Source organism: Phytophthora ramorum (assembly GCF_020800215.1).
Source record: "Phytophthora ramorum isolate Pr-102 chromosome Unknown Phyram_PR-102_s0001, whole genome shotgun sequence".
Taxonomy (NCBI): domain Eukaryota; phylum Oomycota; class Peronosporomycetes; order Peronosporales; family Peronosporaceae; genus Phytophthora; species Phytophthora ramorum.
Genome location: NW_027150647.1, coordinates 5,694,226 through 5,713,145, shown reverse-complemented (window position 1 = coordinate 5,713,145; position 18,920 = coordinate 5,694,226). Strand labels below are relative to the sequence as shown.

At 53.3% G+C, this 18,920-nt stretch overlaps 10 protein-coding genes across 10 annotated transcripts; 5 read left to right on the top strand and 5 right to left on the bottom strand.

The window, feature by feature from the left end:
• Positions 1-7: 7 nt before the first annotated feature.
• Positions 8-2,529, bottom strand: KRP23_1508 (Cell division cycle protein 48-like protein; the record flags this gene model as incomplete). Its single annotated transcript, XM_067885892.1, has 2 exons — positions 8-437; positions 509-2,529. 2 exons carry the CDS (start codon positions 2,527-2,529, stop codon positions 8-10), a joined length of 2,451 nt encoding a protein of 816 aa, XP_067752083.1.
• A 98-nt stretch (positions 2,530-2,627) lies between these two features.
• Positions 2,628-3,871, top strand: KRP23_1507 (CBL-interacting protein kinase 25; the record flags this gene model as incomplete). Its single annotated transcript, XM_067885881.1, has 2 exons — positions 2,628-3,521; positions 3,587-3,871. The coding sequence occupies 2 exons, from the start codon at positions 2,628-2,630 to the stop codon at positions 3,869-3,871; spliced, it is 1,179 nt and encodes a 392-aa protein (XP_067752082.1).
• Positions 3,872-4,023: 152 nt separating this feature from the next.
• On the bottom strand, positions 4,024-7,759 carry KRP23_1506 (uncharacterized protein; the record flags this gene model as incomplete). Its single annotated transcript, XM_067885870.1, has 10 exons — positions 4,024-4,161; positions 4,273-4,385; positions 4,455-4,525; positions 4,599-5,518; positions 5,585-5,847; positions 5,910-6,021; positions 6,093-6,212; positions 6,290-7,053; positions 7,115-7,239; positions 7,305-7,759. 10 exons carry the CDS (start codon positions 7,757-7,759, stop codon positions 4,024-4,026), a joined length of 3,081 nt encoding a protein of 1,026 aa, XP_067752081.1.
• Positions 7,760-7,928: 169 nt separating this feature from the next.
• KRP23_1505 (Arabinose 5-phosphate isomerase KpsF) lies at positions 7,929-9,107 on the bottom strand (the record flags this gene model as incomplete). Its single annotated transcript, XM_067885859.1, has 8 exons — positions 7,929-7,974; positions 8,063-8,163; positions 8,232-8,297; positions 8,360-8,491; positions 8,551-8,610; positions 8,676-8,846; positions 8,914-8,967; positions 9,033-9,107. 8 exons carry the CDS (start codon positions 9,105-9,107, stop codon positions 7,929-7,931), a joined length of 705 nt encoding a protein of 234 aa, XP_067752080.1.
• A 56-nt stretch (positions 9,108-9,163) lies between these two features.
• Positions 9,164-9,762, top strand: KRP23_1504 (uncharacterized protein; the record flags this gene model as incomplete). Its single annotated transcript, XM_067885847.1, has 2 exons — positions 9,164-9,305; positions 9,362-9,762. The coding sequence occupies 2 exons, from the start codon at positions 9,164-9,166 to the stop codon at positions 9,760-9,762; spliced, it is 543 nt and encodes a 180-aa protein (XP_067752079.1).
• An 83-nt stretch (positions 9,763-9,845) lies between these two features.
• On the bottom strand, positions 9,846-10,394 carry KRP23_1503 (60S ribosomal protein L27a; the record flags this gene model as incomplete). Its single annotated transcript, XM_067885836.1, has 2 exons — positions 9,846-10,289; positions 10,392-10,394. 2 exons carry the CDS (start codon positions 10,392-10,394, stop codon positions 9,846-9,848), a joined length of 447 nt encoding a protein of 148 aa, XP_067752078.1.
• A 224-nt stretch (positions 10,395-10,618) lies between these two features.
• Positions 10,619-13,385, top strand: KRP23_1502 (Ankyrin-2; the record flags this gene model as incomplete). Its single annotated transcript, XM_067885825.1, has 4 exons — positions 10,619-12,619; positions 12,692-12,802; positions 12,868-12,938; positions 13,007-13,385. 4 exons carry the CDS (start codon positions 10,619-10,621, stop codon positions 13,383-13,385), a joined length of 2,562 nt encoding a protein of 853 aa, XP_067752077.1.
• A 363-nt stretch (positions 13,386-13,748) lies between these two features.
• Positions 13,749-16,345, top strand: KRP23_1501 (uncharacterized protein; the record flags this gene model as incomplete). The annotated part of the gene is made up of 9 exons (XM_067885813.1): positions 13,749-13,982; positions 14,044-14,115; positions 14,191-14,232; positions 14,302-14,415; positions 14,495-14,578; positions 14,652-14,783; positions 14,847-15,629; positions 15,697-15,807; positions 15,878-16,345. 9 exons carry the CDS (start codon positions 13,749-13,751, stop codon positions 16,343-16,345), a joined length of 2,040 nt encoding a protein of 679 aa, XP_067752076.1.
• A 98-nt stretch (positions 16,346-16,443) lies between these two features.
• On the top strand, positions 16,444-17,864 carry KRP23_1500 (Lissencephaly-1-like protein; the record flags this gene model as incomplete). Its single annotated transcript, XM_067885802.1, has 3 exons — positions 16,444-17,312; positions 17,372-17,492; positions 17,562-17,864. 3 exons carry the CDS (start codon positions 16,444-16,446, stop codon positions 17,862-17,864), a joined length of 1,293 nt encoding a protein of 430 aa, XP_067752075.1.
• A 27-nt stretch (positions 17,865-17,891) lies between these two features.
• KRP23_1499 (Zinc finger protein 474) lies at positions 17,892-18,887 on the bottom strand (the record flags this gene model as incomplete). The annotated part of the gene is made up of 4 exons (XM_067885791.1): positions 17,892-18,286; positions 18,349-18,619; positions 18,707-18,816; positions 18,875-18,887. 4 exons carry the CDS (start codon positions 18,885-18,887, stop codon positions 17,892-17,894), a joined length of 789 nt encoding a protein of 262 aa, XP_067752074.1.
• Between the last annotated feature and the right edge of the window lie 33 nt (positions 18,888-18,920).

Sequence of the window (18,920 nt, the reverse complement as noted above, 5' to 3'; positions counted from 1 at the left end):
TATCTGGTTAGCCAAACCGTCGAGCATCTGCCATCTTTCGGCGTGTTTGACTGCGGACTGAAGCTCGAGGCCCGTCACGTGGTTTGCTGTCTCTTTTGTTGGCGGTTTGTCGACGAGCGAAGAGTGGCGTCGCTGTGGCTGTCGTTGTTGCTGTTGTAGTGGCTTCGTCCAGCGCTTGCAGCACATACTTGATGGCTACACTCGTGGTATTCAAGTCGTCACGCATAGACGCCATGGCAGCTTCACGTAGAATGGCACTCACGTCTCCAGCGGACAAGCCGCTGGTGCGCTTGGCCATGTGTCTGGCGAGTGCCTCGCGAGAACTCAGAGCTGTAGTCGCAGTGTAGTCCACAGGAACCTTCTCCAGCGCCTGCAGGATAAGAGCGTGTCTCGCAGCTTCATCCGGGAAGTCGACATGGATGTGAACATCAAAGCGTCTAGCAGCACATACAAGACGGAGCGAAAGTTAGACGGTGGCCAGCAGATTCACAAAAAGTAGCCGACTTACCCGGGCCGGAGGATAGCAGGGTCCAGGAGCTCCTTGTTTGTTGTGGATGCTACGATCACCACGTGCTCTTTGAGGAACGCCATGCGTGCTTCGTCACTAGCCAAACTCCGCTGAAGCTTGGTTCGACTCGTGCTGAAGCCATCCATTTCGACCAGAAGCATACTCAGCATGCGGTCAAATGTCTGCTCAGTGCTCGTATCGAACCCTCGCAGCGGCGCGATGCTCTCGATCTGGTCGAAGTACAGCACACACGGAGCAGCATTTCTCGCAGTGGCAAAGAGCTCGCGAAGAGCTTTCTCGGTGTCACCGACGATCTTGGTGAGCAAATCGCTGCATTGCACAGACACGAAGGACGCGAGCCCACGACGGCGTACTTCGTCCGCAACGGCATGAGCGAGGTGCGTCTTGCCGGACCCCGGTGGCCCAGTCAGCAGCACACCTTTCGGTGGAGTCGTTCCGAACCTCAAGAAACGACTACAATCTTCGAGTGGCTCGATCAAGGAAACTCGGAGAGTTTGGATAGCATCGTCCATGCCAAAGACACCGGCAAACGCATTCAGTGACTTGTCTGCGCTGAGTTTTTGAATTGAAGTTGACGCTGGTTGCTGCTGCTTTTGCGAAACGTGATGTGTCTGAAGAACAGACGGGTAGGTCACTGCAAGCGCCTGCTCGAAGTGATGCGGACAGACCTTTGCACCACTCTCACTGTTTGCTGCTGCAGCCTCATTAAGACAGCACTGCAGGGCTTTTTGACACAAACTCAGGAGGTCAGCTCCGACAAATCCGCCCGTGCTTTCGCTCACTTGGTTCATAAATTCATCGCCCAGCTCATCCGTTTGCCACGTCCGAGTCATGATTTGTAGCACTTCAAGTCGTTCAGCTTGCGTTGGAGGCTCGATACTCACAACTTGATCCAGTCTTCCGTTGGAAAGCACTGCTGCATCTACATTTCCAGGGCGAGTGGTGGTGCTCAGAACAAATACCCGGTGCGACGAAGCTTTGAGCTTCTCTAGACACGACAACAAGGCGCCCAAGACGCCAATTTCAAGAGCGCTTTGGGAGTCAGCTAGCGTGCGTCGAGAGCCTGCAATTGCCTCAATCCCGTCGATCAGCAAGATGCTAGGAGACTGGAGCACTGCACTTTCAAAAACCTTGACCAACTGCTTCTCTGATTGACCGACGTAAGTCTGGAAAATATCCGCGGCATTCAGGAAAATCGTCTTCACGCCCAGGCACTTGCAAATCGCCTTGGCCAGCACCGTCTTGCCAACACCAGGCAGCCCACTAACCAGAGCCCCCACGCTCGGTCTCACCGCCACCTCTCTATCCTGTTCCAATCTCTGCACCATCGTCTCCAACAAACTCCGCGCGTACTTCTCAAAGCCTCCAAGTTCAGTCCCAATCTGCTTCAAATAAACGCCCACCGACTCAAACGTTGCAGCACGCAACGCAGTCTCCAGCCGTTCATCACCCACAAACATCAACTCGACTATTGACGTGCTCGTGGTCACCCCAAGCTGCCTGCAACATCCAGAACCCGTTGATTCCCACTCAATCCCCACAAACGTGACGGCATCTCTGCGGTTCAACCAGCCCACCGACGACCGTCTGTCCGTCCACACCAGCTCCCCATCAAGCAGGTTAGCCGCAATGCGCTGTAGGCCTCTCATCACAGCACTGGGAGGCCTCGTGCGCTGAAGAAACTTCACTTTGACACGCTTAACCACGCCGAACTTGCACTTGCATTTGGATTGTATCTCGTCCGCTCCTGCGTCCACTTGCAGCGTCTCTTTTTGTCCCTCCGTCAGCTCCAGAGCCTGCGAGAGCCCGAAGGACACAGCGTTCGTCTCCTGTCGCCGCAATTCAGCTAACGCAACGCTCGTTCCGCTGGTAACGCGCACGTAGCGGTGGTTGCACTGCACTGCACTAGTGTATAGAATGCACCGCTCGTCCCGGGACGCACTCACAGCCGTCAACGCCGCACTCGCAGCGCCATCCACGACCACCTGCACTGTAGCCATCTTGGATGATGTTACTTCACAATGACCGTCACACCAACTCCACACCACATAATAACGCTACCGGCAGTTCGCTCGGTGCAGGAAGGATACCGCACCCGATGGACGTGTGGTTCGTGACGACGCAGTACCCCAAGTATGGCGACCATCCTCCGTACGAGACTGTATCGCACCCGTCCGTGTCCAGCCACACGCGTCCGTACTCCATGCACGTGCCGTCCCTGTACCTGGTCTGGGACTCCAAGCGCGGGGTCATCGCTTTGCGTCGTCGCGAGCGTCAATTGGCCGTCAGTCGCTGCGGCTTCGTGCTCGCCGGCGTCTACTTCCGCATGCACGAGGCTGCCGCGCTGCAGGTTCCCGTGGCCTTGAAGATCATGGACCGCGCGCAAGTGCTACTTCAGAGAGACGACGTGGAGAGCGAGATCCGCGTCATGGGGCAGCTGCAGATGGGCGGCCTGGACGCCCCTTTAGCCAACGACCACATGATCCGCTGGGAGTACTCAAGCGACGCCTACAACCAATACGTGGCCACAGAGTTCGTGGCCAATGGCAGTCTGCAGGCCTACGCACACCGTCAAGTGCACTACTTGATGTTTCAACATTTACAGGACTTTGCACAGGAACACGGTGCGGCTCCGAGTAAATTAGAGTGTATTTCCTACGTCTATCGAGGCTCAGGTCACGAGTGGATGCGACAGAGTGTGGAGATGTTTCAGGGATTGGTCAGGGCGCTCACGTACCTGCACGCGCAGAATGTGGCGCATCTCGACTTGGACGTGTACAATGTGGCAGTGGATGCTCGCACGTGTCCGAGGATCATTGACCTCGGCAGTAGTCAGATTATGGACAATCGAGGCTTGGTGGGCGAGGGCTACGTGAGCATCAAGTGCAAGCCGCTGTTCGTGGCACCCGAAGTGAGGTCACACCAGAGGATGACGCCCCCTAGACCAGGGTTTAACGGCGCAGCGGCGGATATGTGGGCGGCTGGGGTGATTGTGAGTTGTTAAAGGAGGAGTGGGGGGTTGAGCTGACGTGTTTTGTGTGTTATGTTGGTTTGTAGTTGGTGCAGTGCGTGGTGTGGGGATTTCGAGGAGGGCCGACGTACCTTCTGTCGAACACGAACTGGAGGAGAGACGTTTTCAGCCATATTGACGCCACGTGCAGCCCCAAGACGTGTCACTTGTGTATGAATTTTGTATCGATTCCACCGCTAATTGGTGCAATTATCAAACAGTTGCTTCATGTGGACCCGAAGCAGCGTCCGTCGGCTTATGAAGTCGCAATGGCTATGCAGGAGAACCGACAAGTGCAGCTCTTTCCGGTGCATCCGAGAATACAGGGCTAAAGACCAGCTTTGGCGGAAAATTAAGCGGCGAAAAGTCGACACGTGGCACAATCGTCGAGCCAAACCAAGAGAGGGGAGATCACCTCCAGAACAAATGAACGGCTGGGATTTTGGGTTGACCCTGATCGCTATGGTGGTACTACCGAATGGCGCTAATGCCTACCAGACGCCGGTGGTGTTGCAAAAGGAGGCAGCAGCTGCACCGACGAAGCAGTAGGCGACGAAGACGATGTGTACTGGCGTAAGATGTGCTGCTCTTGCAAAACGGACATGGCAAACGTGAAGTCCTCCTGCGATTGGAGAGGTTACGACAATTTGGGTACAGAGATTCAGCATCGATCCTGAGAATACATCGATAGAGCAAGGGTACGTAGAGGTATTAAGCCATACAAGCTTCGTACCGAGAACAGTGTGAACTCGCCGTGCTCGTTTTCTTCGCCACAGGAGTTGTAGATCTTCATGAGTGCGCGGCTGTCAAGTCCCGACAATTTGGATCGCACCATCTTAGAAAAAGCTATCGGATGCGTCAGAGTCGCGGTTAGCAAAGGGATCCCCGAGCGAGTTGATCGCTTTGGAAGCGTACCATCAAAATGCGCTACACCACTGGCGTCGGGGACGATATCCTGGAAAACCACTGCCCACTCGTCTCGTACTCTACACCATAACAAACTGATTAGTACTCGATATGGAGAATCTTGGCACCAATGTTCTAACGGCGTCAACGGACCTTAGCTGGTACTGCATCCAGGCTTTCATGACCATATCTAGCACGTCGTCGAGCTGAAGCACCGATAAATATGTGATCGATGAGCGTGTTACCCCGGTAGCATCTTGGCGCGATGGAGTGGATAAGCTTTGGAAAGCAAGCATTCGCTGGCGCTGCTCCTTGGTGTCAAACAATCGGCAGACCAGTGGATCGTCCACGAGCGCCTTGAGCACAGAGTGTGAAACAGTACAAGAAGCGAATGCTGCTGCTTCCAGTCGTTGTGAGAGCTGTTCTTCTGGAATGAGATGCTGGAGAACCAACAGATAGAAATCGAGCGCGGTTTGTGGCAGCGGGCGGTCACCCGGTACGGCATTCATGAAACGCCGGAACCATTTTACACGGATCGCCTCAGGCACATTTCCAACTTGTTTTGCAGCGGTTAGCAGGTTAACAAGCTTCATCTTTGCCAGAGGCTTCAAGCCCAGTTCGAGAACGTATAGTTCCATCGTGAAGTCAGCCAGTGACTGTCGCTTGCGGCTTATTGAGTCGTCCTGTTCATCCGCTGCCATCTTCGCCACGTACAATCGAGCAATTTCGTTCACAATTTGTGGAGTCGACGACGCATCTTCAGTGGGGAGCTCTTCGTCAGACTTTCCTGATCTTGCAAGTGTACTCGTCGCAGTACGAGTAGCCTCCTTATCAGTGGCTGCTCTGAGCGGCTCTAGGAGCTCCTCACACTCCCTTCGTAACTTTTCGCGGACCCGCAGCTTTCTACGACCATGATTCAGCTTGTTGGTGGTTTGCACACTACTCTCGACCATTTTCTTGGTTTTCAGCTTGAAAGCGGTGGGATCGAAATTGGGGTCCGAGAAATCTGGCAAAACGTTGCGATGGTACAAGAGGAACGTCGTGAAGAGTGCTGGATTGGCCTCGAGTGGTTCCTACTTGGATAAATTCAGTCGCGGCGATTAGCGAGAGTGCAAGGCAACAAGTCGGCAACAACTTACGAGCAGTAGGTCTGGATGCTCTGCAAACAATCTTGACACGAGTGCAGGCTTGCGATGGGCAACATCAACGAAAAATTCAGGATGCTTTTCAAGCGTGTTTGCTAGACATTGCGGCACAGTTGCAAACACCGCAGCCAGAACGGAGTTGTCCTCTCGGACAATCTGAGGCAAAGCCTGAGGGTTGGTCTTGATCACAGTGCTCACGATCTCCGGTGTTGAAGCGAGAACTTTCGTCAATGTGGATTGACACGCTTGGAGTATATCTACGAAACCATTCAACGTTTAGATCGACACTGTGTAGTAAAAAAATCTCAACGGTGCGAACCTGAGAGGATGTAGGGTTTCGCCTTCACGACGGCCGCGATGGCAGCCGAGCGGTTCATCAGTAGGTCGGCAAGGCCGCGAGGGTGGTTGACCAGAAATTCCTCGAGAGCAGTCTTCAGTAGACACACAAGGTTAGCATGATCGGGTGGGCTGCAAAAAAGCCTTCAAAACAAGTAGAACGTACGGTGCTTTCCTTGAAAGTATGACTCAGAAGAGGTAGTAGCACTTCGCCTCGCTGCGCAAGAACTTGCGAGATGCGATACACGTTCTGCTCTAGGACACGTGCTACCAAGTGCTCAGATCCCTACCAGTGGAGCACACAAGTACACTTGTCAAAAAGTGCACAAAGAAATTGATATGCAACACCACAAGAAGCCTCACTTGAAAAATATGAGCCGTCAAGTACGGAGATCGCCGCAGAATGGCAGCAAACTCTTGGGGGTGGCGATCGACGAGACGCTGAAACAGAGCGGGGCAAGCTTTCTCACCGGCTGCAACTGGAGTCTCCCCGAGCAAGCTGTCGATATTGTCCAGAGCAAACTTCTGCAGCTCGCTTGGATGGGCCACAGAGACTGTTTCCAGCAGTTTTGTTGTGTGTGCAGGTCCCGTGTGCCGCATCAGCAGCGAAAAGAACACGCCTGCATTTTCAGCATCTGATCCGAGATAGTGCTTGAGTATCTCCTCACAGGCCACGCCTGCCAGCATCCTCAGGTTGCTGCGAAGTAGCATCACAAAGAGCTCTTTCTTGACTTCACCGTCCTCTAATTCGCTGAAGAGAGCCTCGACTCGCTGTCGAAATGACATATCCTTGCTCTTGTCTTGCCATGGGTAATTTCTCAGTGAACCGCGGCCCGAGCATGGTGCTTGACGTGATGACTCGGTACTCGACGTGTTTTGTAAAGCCCTGTAAGCCTCGGAGTAAAGGAGCTTTCCTTCATTCGGTAGCTCATCCTCGTTTCGACTCGGATCTGAAGACGGAGTAGTACTGTTCAAATAGAGCCCTGACTCGATTACTGTAATGATGACATCCAGCACGCGTTGATACTCAGGAAGCCGCTGCGGAAGCTTTTTCAAACAGTCCATCGCAATCACCACCGACAGCTCATCGGGATCGGATTGTGACACTAGTTTACGACGCAGAAGATCTAAGAAATCAAACGTCAGAGTAAAACAGCACGATGTAACATTGCAAGTTCACGAACGTACATGACTGCTCGATATGAGCATTGATCGATTTCCAAAGCCGAGAGATTTCATCTGATGTTACTTCATCTCCACATGCCCAGTCATCGACAACGTCATACAGGAGTTGGTCTTGCGGTGACGAACAACTGCAGCAGACACCAGCATATCGTTAGACATTAGCGCAGCAACTATCGCATCAGGTAACACGCACGAATCTTGTAGTGTGAAAAAATGACGCAGCAGGAAGGTTGTCTTGCGTTTGGCTTCCTCGTGCGCGCTACCATCAACACTGAAGGCCCCTCCACGAGAGATGATGCGTTGCAACTTACATCGATTCAATGCCAACTGATTGTTGCCTCGGATTCGGTGGAGCTCATCGACGTCCAAATGGTGCGTATAGGCCAACAAACTCGCTTTGATCTCAATGTGTTCTCTGGCGCGGGTGTTGATTGGGAAGACAACGACATCTTGTCTGTTTGGCGACTCAGTGCCCAGCCGTTCGTCACGTTCTCGTATCACAGGAGAACTCGCAGGACGCTGGTGTGCGTTTCCTGTCAACAATTCATAGTCTTCGTCTGGAATCGCAACTCGACCAAAGTTTGCTCTTGCAGTTTTGCATTGCACCGGAGACGTCACAATCGAGACATCCACCGGACTAGCAGGCATCTTTTGGCGCGGAGACAACAGCGAACCTGTTTGCTTCCCACATGCCCTTCGGCTAGTCTGAGGACGGACTGGCTGGCCAGCAGTGTGCTTGCTCAACAGGGGGTCATTTTCGCGGACGAAGCGGAAGTTTCCATGCGGAAGCTGCAGATGATGCATGTTCCCGCTCCGATCACCAAGTTCTCCCAGGCGCAGCGAGATTATTAAAGTGTTCAAGCCTGTACATCGCAAGACTCGTCATAGACCATAAAAATAGTCAAGCAAAAGTTGGTATGTTGAACAATTTCAATTGTTCAACTAGCAAACCTGGCACCAATAGCACCGCCAGGATGACTGTCTTTCAAGTGGTTTGGGCCATCGGCCATGTTCTCGATCAAATGCTGAACCATCGCGTTGCAGATAGCCTCCTAGATACAGCAACTCAAGGAAGTCAATCTCTCGACTAAACAGCAATTACTTGACGCAGACAAAGTACCTGGACGATAATACTCCTGGACGGAACGGGGCAGCCTGCTTCGTCTTCTGCTGGTGCAACGATAGTCTAGAGACCAAAACATTATCAGCAACAGCTAAATGTACAAGGCAAAAGCGAGCACTACCTACCAAATCACTGTGTTGGCTCAGTGGAGAGCGACCATCGCCGACGATGGCCATCACACTGCACCCAGCTTTACGAAACATATCAGGCAGCGGGAGCAGCTCCGCCGTACGTCCGCTGTGGGACACCATAATGACCTGCATCAGAGCAAAACAGTCAGCACTCTCTCAAAACCAACGGTCAGTTCCTCGCGTACCATATCGCCGTGTTTCAAACCTCCAAGCTCGCCATGAATCCACTCTCCTCCGTGGACCCACTACATCCACAACCGTCAGCCTCAACCTCAGCACCAACCCAACCTACACAAGCTACCGACCCCACCTGACTGCTGATGGAGATGGAAGACAGCGTCGACGCCAGACGCTGAGCCACGGCGCCCGACTTGCCCATTCCAGTAACGAAAACGCGCTTCTGCTGGTCGTGACACTGCAGCACCTTCATCGTACACTGCTCAAAGTTCTGTGCGTCGCTCGCCAGCGATCGGAAAAGCTTCTGCACGTAGCCAACCCCACAAAACAATCAGCCCAGCGTCTCAAACCCATCCAGACTGTTCTTTCACCTGCAGTGCGAAGACATCACTGCCCACCGAACGCAAGTACGTGCTGCCTTGGTCCTAGTACCAGCATCAAACCATTAGAAGTGTCCTTTAACCTCTGCGAATTGTCTGCCTATTCCGACCTTGGCACTCGTGGAGAAGCCTGCGAAACACGACGAGAAGCGGCGTCCGGGGCGCCTAGAGACGGAGCGCAGCATAGTCCAACTGACCGTCCGTTTGATTGGCTGAGGATATCAGAGACCTTGAGGCCGCAATGCAGCGGGAGACGCTGAAGCAGCGGCACAAGGCGCAGCTGAGGGAACGTCGAGCTCAACGTCGCAATGAATTCAACAACTCTAACGAGTCAGTGAGGGCGACGACTTTGGAGGAGCTTGAGAGCGTCACGTCACGAGCAGGTACGAGGATATTTGTTGGCTGTTAGGTTGATGCAGAGCTAATGGCTGGGTGATAGGATTTCTACGTCAGCAGTTGAAGGTGATGGAGCTGACGCCGTTGCGGCGATGGCATTTGCAGCTCAAACTGTTGGTGGCCGAGGACGAAGTGGCGAATGCAGACGTCGAGTCGGTGTTGACGAGGCACAAACGCTGCTTCGATGTCATGTACAGGGAAGGACTGAGAGTGGCGGATGCGCGAGACAGTCTACTGGAAGAAGCTCCGACAGCAGTGAAGCAGGTTCTAAGCTTCTCAACGACTGTCCACGGCTGCATCTGCAGAGTCACGTGCGTCAACGACGGCAATTGCGTCACCTTCACCTCGAGTTTGTACGTCGAGAACCTGCAACCAACACTCCTTAACCTGCTCGACACCAATCAGTCGGTCATCTCTGCCCTCACCTTCCTAGAGCAACAATAACCACCAATTTAATGAGAGGACAGTTGTATTTCCCATTAAGCTTCGCACCACCGCAAGTCTCAGTAAGTTACCAACCGAGCAACTTAAGCGGTCAGAAGGCAGGCGCCACCAGCAGCCTTGATCTTCTTCTCAGCCTCGGACGAGAAGTACTTGGCCTTGACGATCACGGGCACCTGCGGCAGGCGGCCCTTGCCCAGCACCTTGAAGTAGCCGGCCTTGGTCACGTCGATCACGGGCGCCTTGCCGTCCTTGGCCTTCTCGGCCTGCTCCTTGGTCTTCTCCGACACAAGCGTCCACAGGCGCTCCACGTTCACCGTGGGGCAGTGCGTGCGGTTCTGCAGCAAGTGGAAGTGGCGCATACCGACCTTACCGAAGTAACCCGGGTGAAACTTGTCCATAAGGATGCGGTGGTGGTGCTGGCCACCGGCGTTACCACGACCACCCGGATGCTTGCGGTGCTTTCCGATACGGCCGTGGCCGGCGCTCACGTGGCCGCGTTTCTTGCGGTTCTTGGAAAATCGGGACGGCTACGCAGGCACAAGCACACATAACACACGGCCTGTCATTTATCTCGCTCGATAGAATACGGCAACCTGTCGACAATTGCAGCCCCAGGAAATTCGCCTTACCATATTGACTTGCGAATGCGAATGAGAGCGAGACGAAGTGAGGGGCGCCGAGCCGAATGGTTGGCTCGTTGGCTCAAGTATACAAAACGTAAGTTGTACTTACAAAGGGCAAGTTTACATGAAACCGGTCCGACGAGATTAACCGGTTACAATAATTGTAATTTACTTTTTGCGGCTTACAATTATTGAGCAAGTTGAAGTGGTTTATTGCGCACGAATCGTCGCGGATGGAGGCTGCTGCGTTGATGAACTCTGAGCGCTCGATCATGGGCGCTACCAATGTACAAGCAACTGAATCCAAACCAGCGACGTCTCTCGGTGCCAACGATGTAGCTGTGGCCGCGGAAGACGCTTCTGTTGACGCATCGGTTGACGCGCTGTGGGTACGCAAATGGGACGACGCCAGCAATTCGCTCTTTTATTTCAACCTGCGCACGCAGGAGAGCTCCTGGGAACAACCAGAGGCCTACAAGGCCGTGTTCATGTCGGAGCCACTAGACTTGGACTCAGAAAAGGCTCCAGACGACAAAAAAACAGAGGAAATACACCAGGAACAGCAGAGCGGTGCGTCCGTGACGATCCAGAGCTTGTATCGCGGACGGAAAGACCGCGAACGAGTTAAGGAGGCGAAGAAGTGGACGCAGCAGTTCGACCCCGCTACCGCGCAGAAATACTACTACAATAGCGAAACGGGCGAGTCTCAGTGGGAAAAGCCCATGGACTTGTTGACTGGCGTCAAAGACGAGAGAAGTGCTCGAGCAGTGAAGATCCAGAGCGTGTTTCGTGCCAAGAAGGCGCGAGATCGAGTGAAGCAACTCGCAGATGAAGAGGAGGAGGAAGAGCAACTGGAGCAGCAGCTGCAGGAAGAAACTGTAGCAGCTGAAGAAGAGATGACAGTTGAGGAGCCATGCTCTCGACCGCTTTGGAGCGAGTACTTCGACCCGAGGTCAGGGAAATACTACTACCGCCATGCCACCACAGGCGCTATTATCTGGGATAAACCTGAGGATTTTGTCTCGTCCAAGGCAGAAGGCAGTAAGCGAGACGTGGCTGCGCTCTCGATCCAGTGCGCGGCTCGGAAGCGCATTGCAGCCAACAATCTCGCCGCCAAACGAGAAAAGCTGCGTGTCCTCACAGACCTGTCCACTATGCAGCTAAAACTAGGTGAGCTGAAGCAGGTATCGCTGGAGATTCAAATGGAGATTGAGGCTCGTGCACTCGTTTCAACGGAGGAGGAGAAGCGATTCCCTCATCTGGCCAGTTTGGTTTTAGGGTGGCGAGAGTCTCTGGAGAGTATCAAGAACCATGTCGCCTCCTTGGAGAATAGAGGAGACGATATCCTGCTCGCAGAATGCCTCGCAGCTCGGGTCGTGCACGCAGAGCGTTTCCACAAGGCACTGGCCGAGATGCGCAGCGAGTGTCTTGCACTTTTGCGGAGTATTTTGCTGATGAACAGCTACTTCGTGGACCTCGATGTCTCGCGGATCAATGTTGCCTGCACGACTTTTGCAAAGTGGAAAGCACATGAGGTGTGTGCGCTTAGGGATTCTCGCATGCTGGAAATCGTTCAAGGCAGTGAGATCAGCCAGCTGCTCGAGCAGGCAGAAGCGCTGCTTCGGCGCTCGATGGGACTGACGGATTTTAACAACGGCTTCACTTCGACGACTGGAAAGCGCTATGAAGACTGGCATCCATCAGTTACTGCGGCACTTGTCGGTGTTCAAGAAATGGAGGAACGGCTGACTCGGAAAATACAACTTCTCCGGGGCTTTCGAGCTGCCGAAGCAAGAAAGAGGGAGGTCTCTCAAATGGCTGAAGAAGACTTGCTAGCTTGTCGACTTGCACAACAGCGGCGACGTCGCTTGAATGACAAAGTGGATTATGCTACCTTCCTTGTCAAATGCCAGGAGTGCTGGCAGAAGGGTTTAAACCAGCGTGAAGAGGATTTATATGCCATTGCAGCTCGCGGAAGCGCAAAAATGCAGCAACGTACCAAGCGCCACGAGGGACCCCAGAGCAACCCGACAAATGATTCGGACCTTGATAGCAAGTCCAAGCTGTCGATATGGGAAGCCACCAAGGAAGGCCTCCCTGTAGAGGTTGTTTGTACAATGGTGTTTGCAGAAATGCAAAAGGCCCGACGGCTTGGATACGATTTTATGGTGAGAACAGCGCGCTCTGATCACGGAGAAACTCTCATCCAGATCGCTTGCTGGTGGGGTCACGAGGTACGTGACAGCTTTTCTTCGTTGCTGCACTGATCTGCTCTAATGAATATCTACTGGTTGGTCATATTACAGCACCTTGTGAAGTTTTTTCTCGAGGAAGGCGCCCGAATCGACAGTATCGACAGCACTTGCAATCGCTTTTCGCTTTTGCACGATGCAGCAAGACGAGGACACTCGCGGGTGGTACGTGGTCACTCTCGTTGCAGTTTTTTGTATTTTGGTGTGCTGAATACGCCTTGCACCGGTAGATTCGCATTCTACTGGAGAACGGACTTGCTTGCAACGTGGCAGATAGTGCTGGGGACACACCGCTCCATTGGTATGTGCCGATCAACCTTCACGCAATTAAGAGTCAATCTAATTGACGTGTATTATCTGTGGGGCCAGGGCGGCCCGGAAGAACAATTTCAGCGCGGTGGTCACTCTTCTTGGCGTCTATCTTGCTGAACGAGATAAGGCACTTGCGGATGAGATTCTCAAAGCCGTTCGCCACAAGAACCTTCGGGGCAAGACAGCTTATGCTCTAGCCAAAGGTGACCGTGTGCGGTTGGTTCTCAAGTCGGCAGAAGAAGGACGACTACCCCCGTTACGTCGTCCTCGTACTGCTGACCGCAAACCAGCACCTTCAGGAATTTCACGCCGCATGACAGAAGTTGCTCCTCGAGATCGAACTCGAGGGAATCGTAGCCCCACGAAGGGCAAGGCAGTGACGATACTGACCAAGCCAACGAAACACGCTTCCTCACTTGCTCTGGTCTCGCTGTAACGCATCAATGAATGCTATTTTCATGGTTGCTACATGAACACGAAGGCTGTGAAGAATAGATTGGTACCACCAGCTTACTCCAGACAACTTGGTCGGCTCCATTTCACTCCATCAGCATAGATTCTTGCAGAAAACTAGGGCAGTAGAGCATCATGCTGGCGATATCACCACCGGAAAGGATGGAGCAACTCATGTAAGGCGACCTCCACTAAGCAGTGCTACAATGTTTCAGAAACTCACTCTTCACTACGCACAGCACTGTTTTCTCCCAACGACTACAACCTCCAGCTCTTCAGCGATTGAGTGTGGCAGGTGAGACTTGTCTCGTCATAGGTTACCAGTGGTCGTTGCTAATTGAACGCCATGAGAGCTACAGACATCCTCAAAGATGCTGCTGCACTCGCAAGCATGCGGGGGGAGATTCCGTCTATGGACTCGATTCGTGTCACGAAGCAGCAGAAACCAACTTTCGGGCGCATCTTGAAGTTTCTGCACTTGCACGAGCCCACGGGTTACGAAAGAGACGAAGAGCACAAACGCACTGCTGTATGCTATCTCGCACTACGAACGATGCTCCAGCAGTGTGGCGATATAAAGGTTGGGCAATGGTAGCTACTTGGAAGCACTCTCTTCGCTAATTATTATCCTCTGCGTTCAGATTTCTAGTATTCAGGAAGTTTGTCTGGGCAAGGTGCTTCGCTGGTTTGAAGCGAGCGAGGCAAACTCTTTCGTACGTTCTAACTAGTTTTTAACAGCAAAATACCCAAGTACTATACTCATGACATTTCGCTGCGATCATGTGTAGGCCTCAGCAACAGCATCGACGCCCATTCTTCCACCTCGGATGGTACGATGGCCACTTCTCCATTATTTTCAACGCTTTTCATTGACACGAGCCATGCCTTCATCTCTTCAGTCCCCCAAAAAGGCTTCCGTCCTAGCACCGGCGCTAGATAAATGCCTCAGTGAGACGAGCTTTCCCCCCGCTACAACAACGGTATCGACCGCAATCGCAGCAGCAAAGCTCGAGGTACGTCTGATGCTAAGCCTTGATTGTCGGTAGCCAGACCTGGAAGCTGATAGCTTTGTTGAATTAAATACTGTGGTAGAAATACAAAATGCCGGACTTGCGAGCCTCACACATTCGCCGGATAGCCGAACTGCGCTCCCGTGGTGCGGACATCTCAGAGAAGGTAAGTTAAACTACAATCTTGGTATGAAAAGCACGATCTGATAAGCTGCGTTGAATTTGTGCTTGCCTCGAAGACGTTACCAACCGAGGAAGATAATAACTCGCTTGACCACAAGCCACAAGGGCCAGAAGACCAGAGCAAGGCCGTGGAAACTAGAATGATCGAGGCTACGTTCAAGTTGTATCACCCCGAAACAGACGCAGAGGTTTGTTCCACGCCGTCAAGGTTGTAGTATGGAGTATTAACCAGAACTGCTTGTTTTGATCAGCGAGAAATGAATCTGCTGTGGATCCGACGTCGTCAAGAAGAAGAGGCCACGCGTAAGAAAGACGGGGAAGTCCAGCAACAAGTGCAAAAGTGGGCGATGGACCGCAGTCGCGAGGAATCCGAAAATCTCCGAAAACGAGAGTCTACAAAGCTAGTTGCGGGGCTGGGGCAGATGCTGCAGGAGGGCGTTGACCAGGAAAAACCCTTCGCTTGGCGGAGCTCGACATCTCTGCACCCTGCGTTGGCTGGAATAGCTGCTCAGTCAAATCAATCCACTGCTGCTTCGACTAGAACTGGTGTCGTGGCGAACGAAGCAAAAGAAGATGGCATCTTTGCTCGCAAACAACCCTCACAAGCATACACAAGCTGCAAGCAGCCAGCTCAAATCGTTATCAAGACCCGAAAGCCATCGGCGAGTGCCAGCGGTGGCATGCACTTTCGAAACCAGTTGCCACCGAACTACGTGCCTCCGCGATTACTCGCAGCTTCATCGGTGCCTAAAAGTAAGCGCGAGACATCACCCGCTGTGTTGAACTCGAGGTTTTCATCGACCAGCAAAGAATCTCCATCTAGCAGCTTGGAGAGAAGTTCCACAGGGGTTTCTGACGAGCTATCAAGTGCCAGCGACGATGAGGAGGATCCAGCGACGGATGAACCTGCGAAAAGGAAGCGAAGAAGTGTCAACTATGAAGCTAAGCAGCAGATGAAACTTCAAAGTTATCACATACCGTACTACTACTCTGACGGCACAGACCATCCGGCAGCGGCCAAAGGACCAGCTAAGGTATCGAGTTGCGTGGTGTTCTCGTGTCTGATTCTAGTGCTAAACGCTGCTTTTGAATGTCCGACAGCCGCAGCCGCGAGGCACAATACCTATATTACCATTGCCAGCAGACCCCGAGCTCCGTTGTCTGCAGGAAGCAAGCGAGAGGCGTCGAGTGTTTGCTATTCCGTCAGAAAAGGTAAACTCGCCGCAACTCAATGACAGTATCCTGTAACCTCACGACCTGTCACCCATTTTCTTGTGTGCAGAAGCCCAACGCTGCGGCTCCGTCCACAGCAGAAGCCGAGATGTCTTCCTCAAGACGACAAAAGAGTGCAAGCAAGTCTGGACGTGGAGCAAAAACTCCTAAAGGAAAGCGACCAGCCACTGGCGCTCGCACTCTTCCACGCACCTACACGCTCGCCGAGCCGCAATGCACCGCCTCCACCAGCGACCTCCGCCACTCCCAAATGGAAGAAATGGAGAAAATCCGGCGTCTTTTTGAAGCGAACAACTTGTCCTTCTCCTCGCAAGCCCTCGAGCGTGGACTGCTCGTCCCAGAAGACCGGCCACTACTCGAGAGCATCAACAACCTACCGTTCGCCGGCTCTCGCCTGCTCAGCAACCCACTCGTTCGTCGCTCCAAAACCTCCAAAGCCAAAAAGAAACCCAGTTCCAAGAAGAAAAAGACCAAAAAGGGCAAGAAAAGTAGCAAAAGCACCAAGAAGACCAAGTGACATCCTAAACACAATGTAGCCATCTGACGTCTCTCGCCTTTCCATACTTTAATCAAGTCACGTGTCGAGTACCGAAATCGAATCTTCAGAATCCGATAATGGAGCTTGAGGCGGAGAACGCGAGGCTGCGGGAAGCGCTGCGAGCGCTCCAGGAGCGCTACGACCGACTGGACGCGTCCACCACCGAGCAAATTCAATCGCTGACCGACGAGAACGAGCTGTTGGCCGACGCCAACCGCCTCTTGCTCGAGAAACAGGAGCAAAGTCCTTCCGCCCCCCTCGAAGACACTCTGAGTCTGTTGCAAGTGCCGGACGAGCTGCTGCTGCCCGGTGCAGCGCTTGCAACCCGCCAACTTGTGGCGCTAGATGACGTGCACTCGTTCGGGAACCTGTTGAGTGTCAGTGCTCACGCTACGAGGCCGGGGATCGTCCTCTCGGGCGGAGCGGACAAATGCGTGTGCATCCACGACTGGACGACGGGCACGAAGCTCTGCGCTGCAAGTACCAGTGCGCCTGTATTGGCCGTGGCTTTTAACCCTAGAGAGCAGTATGCCGACTACTTTGTGGCGGCCGGGATGGATGCGAAGCACGCGTTGTATCGACTGGTGCAGGACGGAGAGGGCTGGAGAGTCGAGACGGTGGCCGAGTTCCATGATCATAACCGACATGGCGCGTTCAAGCTTGCGTGGAGTGCGTCGGGGCTACTGTTTGCTACTGGGTCGAGTGACAAGTCGCTGAATATCTATCAGTGCACGGGGCTGGAAGGAACAGAAGGAGGTGAGCAGTGTGTCAAGATCCAATCGTTCTACTTTAACGGGACGGTGGAGGCCTTGGTGTTCGCTCCGGCGTCCGAATCGGATGCTGGAGAGGAGTCGACTACGGGAGGCAGCCACGAACTGCTGGTGGTTGCGGTGCGGGACGACTGCTACGTGCATTACGTCGACTGCTTTACCTTCGAGAAGGAGAGGTACGACGTTACGTACTGAGAAAATTGACACTGCTGGGCCTAACTGTATGATGATGCAGAGTGAACATGAACCCGGACGGCATCGAGCACGTGTCGTACACAATCATGGATCTGAGTCTCTCGCCCAGCGCCAAGTACCTGCTCGCAGCCACGGATTCCAATCGAAACTTCATCTTTTCTGTAAGTGGTGGAGTGCCTATTGGTCGGTTTGTAGAATGATAAGCTTATTACTGTGCTGCGGTGACACAGATCAAGCAGAATGTGGCGCTGCGAAACTTTTACGGGCACAAGGCTGGGCCGTACAGCCAGCCGCGCGCTGCGTGGCATCCGTCCGAAAAGTACGTGATCTCCAACAACGAGGAGAGCGGCTCCATCTTCGTGTGGTCAGTCGCTTCAGAGCGTATCGTGGAGACATTTGATGCCCACGAGGCGTTGGTGCGAGACCTCGTGTGTCCGGCCACAGTATCGTCTACTGGCTCACCGCTGCTGGTGACCGTGTCGTACGACAAGCGAATGAAGATCTGGGAATCGCCGCTCGTTAAGATTATGTGAGCAAGCACCTTAGAAAGGTGGTGCTTGTTATGACGCGTTAAGCTGAGCGAACACCTCTTTGAGGTCTCTAATTTCCTGCAAAGTGGCGACTGTCGTGGCTTCCCAGCGGTCTAGTTTCTCTTGGATGACGCTGATCATGCTCTCTTTCCCCTGTAGTTCCTCTGCCAGCGAGGCAGCATCTACACTCTGCTCCAAGGGAGACTGGATGCGCTGCTTCGACGCCGATCCTGAATCTGGTCCGGCGACTTTCTTGCGGTTGCTTGGTAGACTGCCCGATAGTGCACGTGCACCACCTCCAGCAGTTGTCGGCTTGGGAGGACTAGAGCCCCCGGTCGATTCGCCCGCTCCGTCAGCTTCCGAAGACGAACTATCGACACGCGGTCGGGTCGATTGACGTGCACGGCCGTAATCCACCGCAGGTTCTGACAGCGAAGCAGCTGTGAGCACGGGAGTTTACCCCAAGCAGATGCAAACTCGGACTTACCTTTCTTGTTTCTAGGAACTGCTCCATCTGCCACCTTCTTGGAGACGCTGTCAGCTGTGCAGCTCTTGTTATGAATCGCAAGTCGACCCTCAGCGAACGTGCGGCCGCAGAACTCGCACGTCTCCATGCCGTGGACGTTGAAGGTTTCTTGAGCAGCTTGGTTGAGAGCTTCGACTTCCTCTCTTGTCATCCCTTTATCCCCGCCACCTTCGCCAAGTCCAGGTGGCGTCTTGGGAATGGGGCGACGCTCTTTCTTGGGCTTCTGCTCTTCCTGTAGACCCAATGACAAGACAAGTATTCCACACATGATGAACACTATACGACTGCTGGAATTTGTACAATACTATCTCTGTTGTACCTGCTGGACCCACATCTTCTTGCACTGCTTCAGATGGATCTCAAAGGATGACATCCCATATTGACGTCCGCACACATGGCACACACGCGTGACCGGCCCAGCCTTCAAATCTACACGAGCAATGTCAGTATCATTTTCAAGCTAGTGCAGCTCATTCAGTAGCGCTACCTGGTGGTGCCATCGCGACGGATTGAAGCAAATGGGGTCGTTTCAA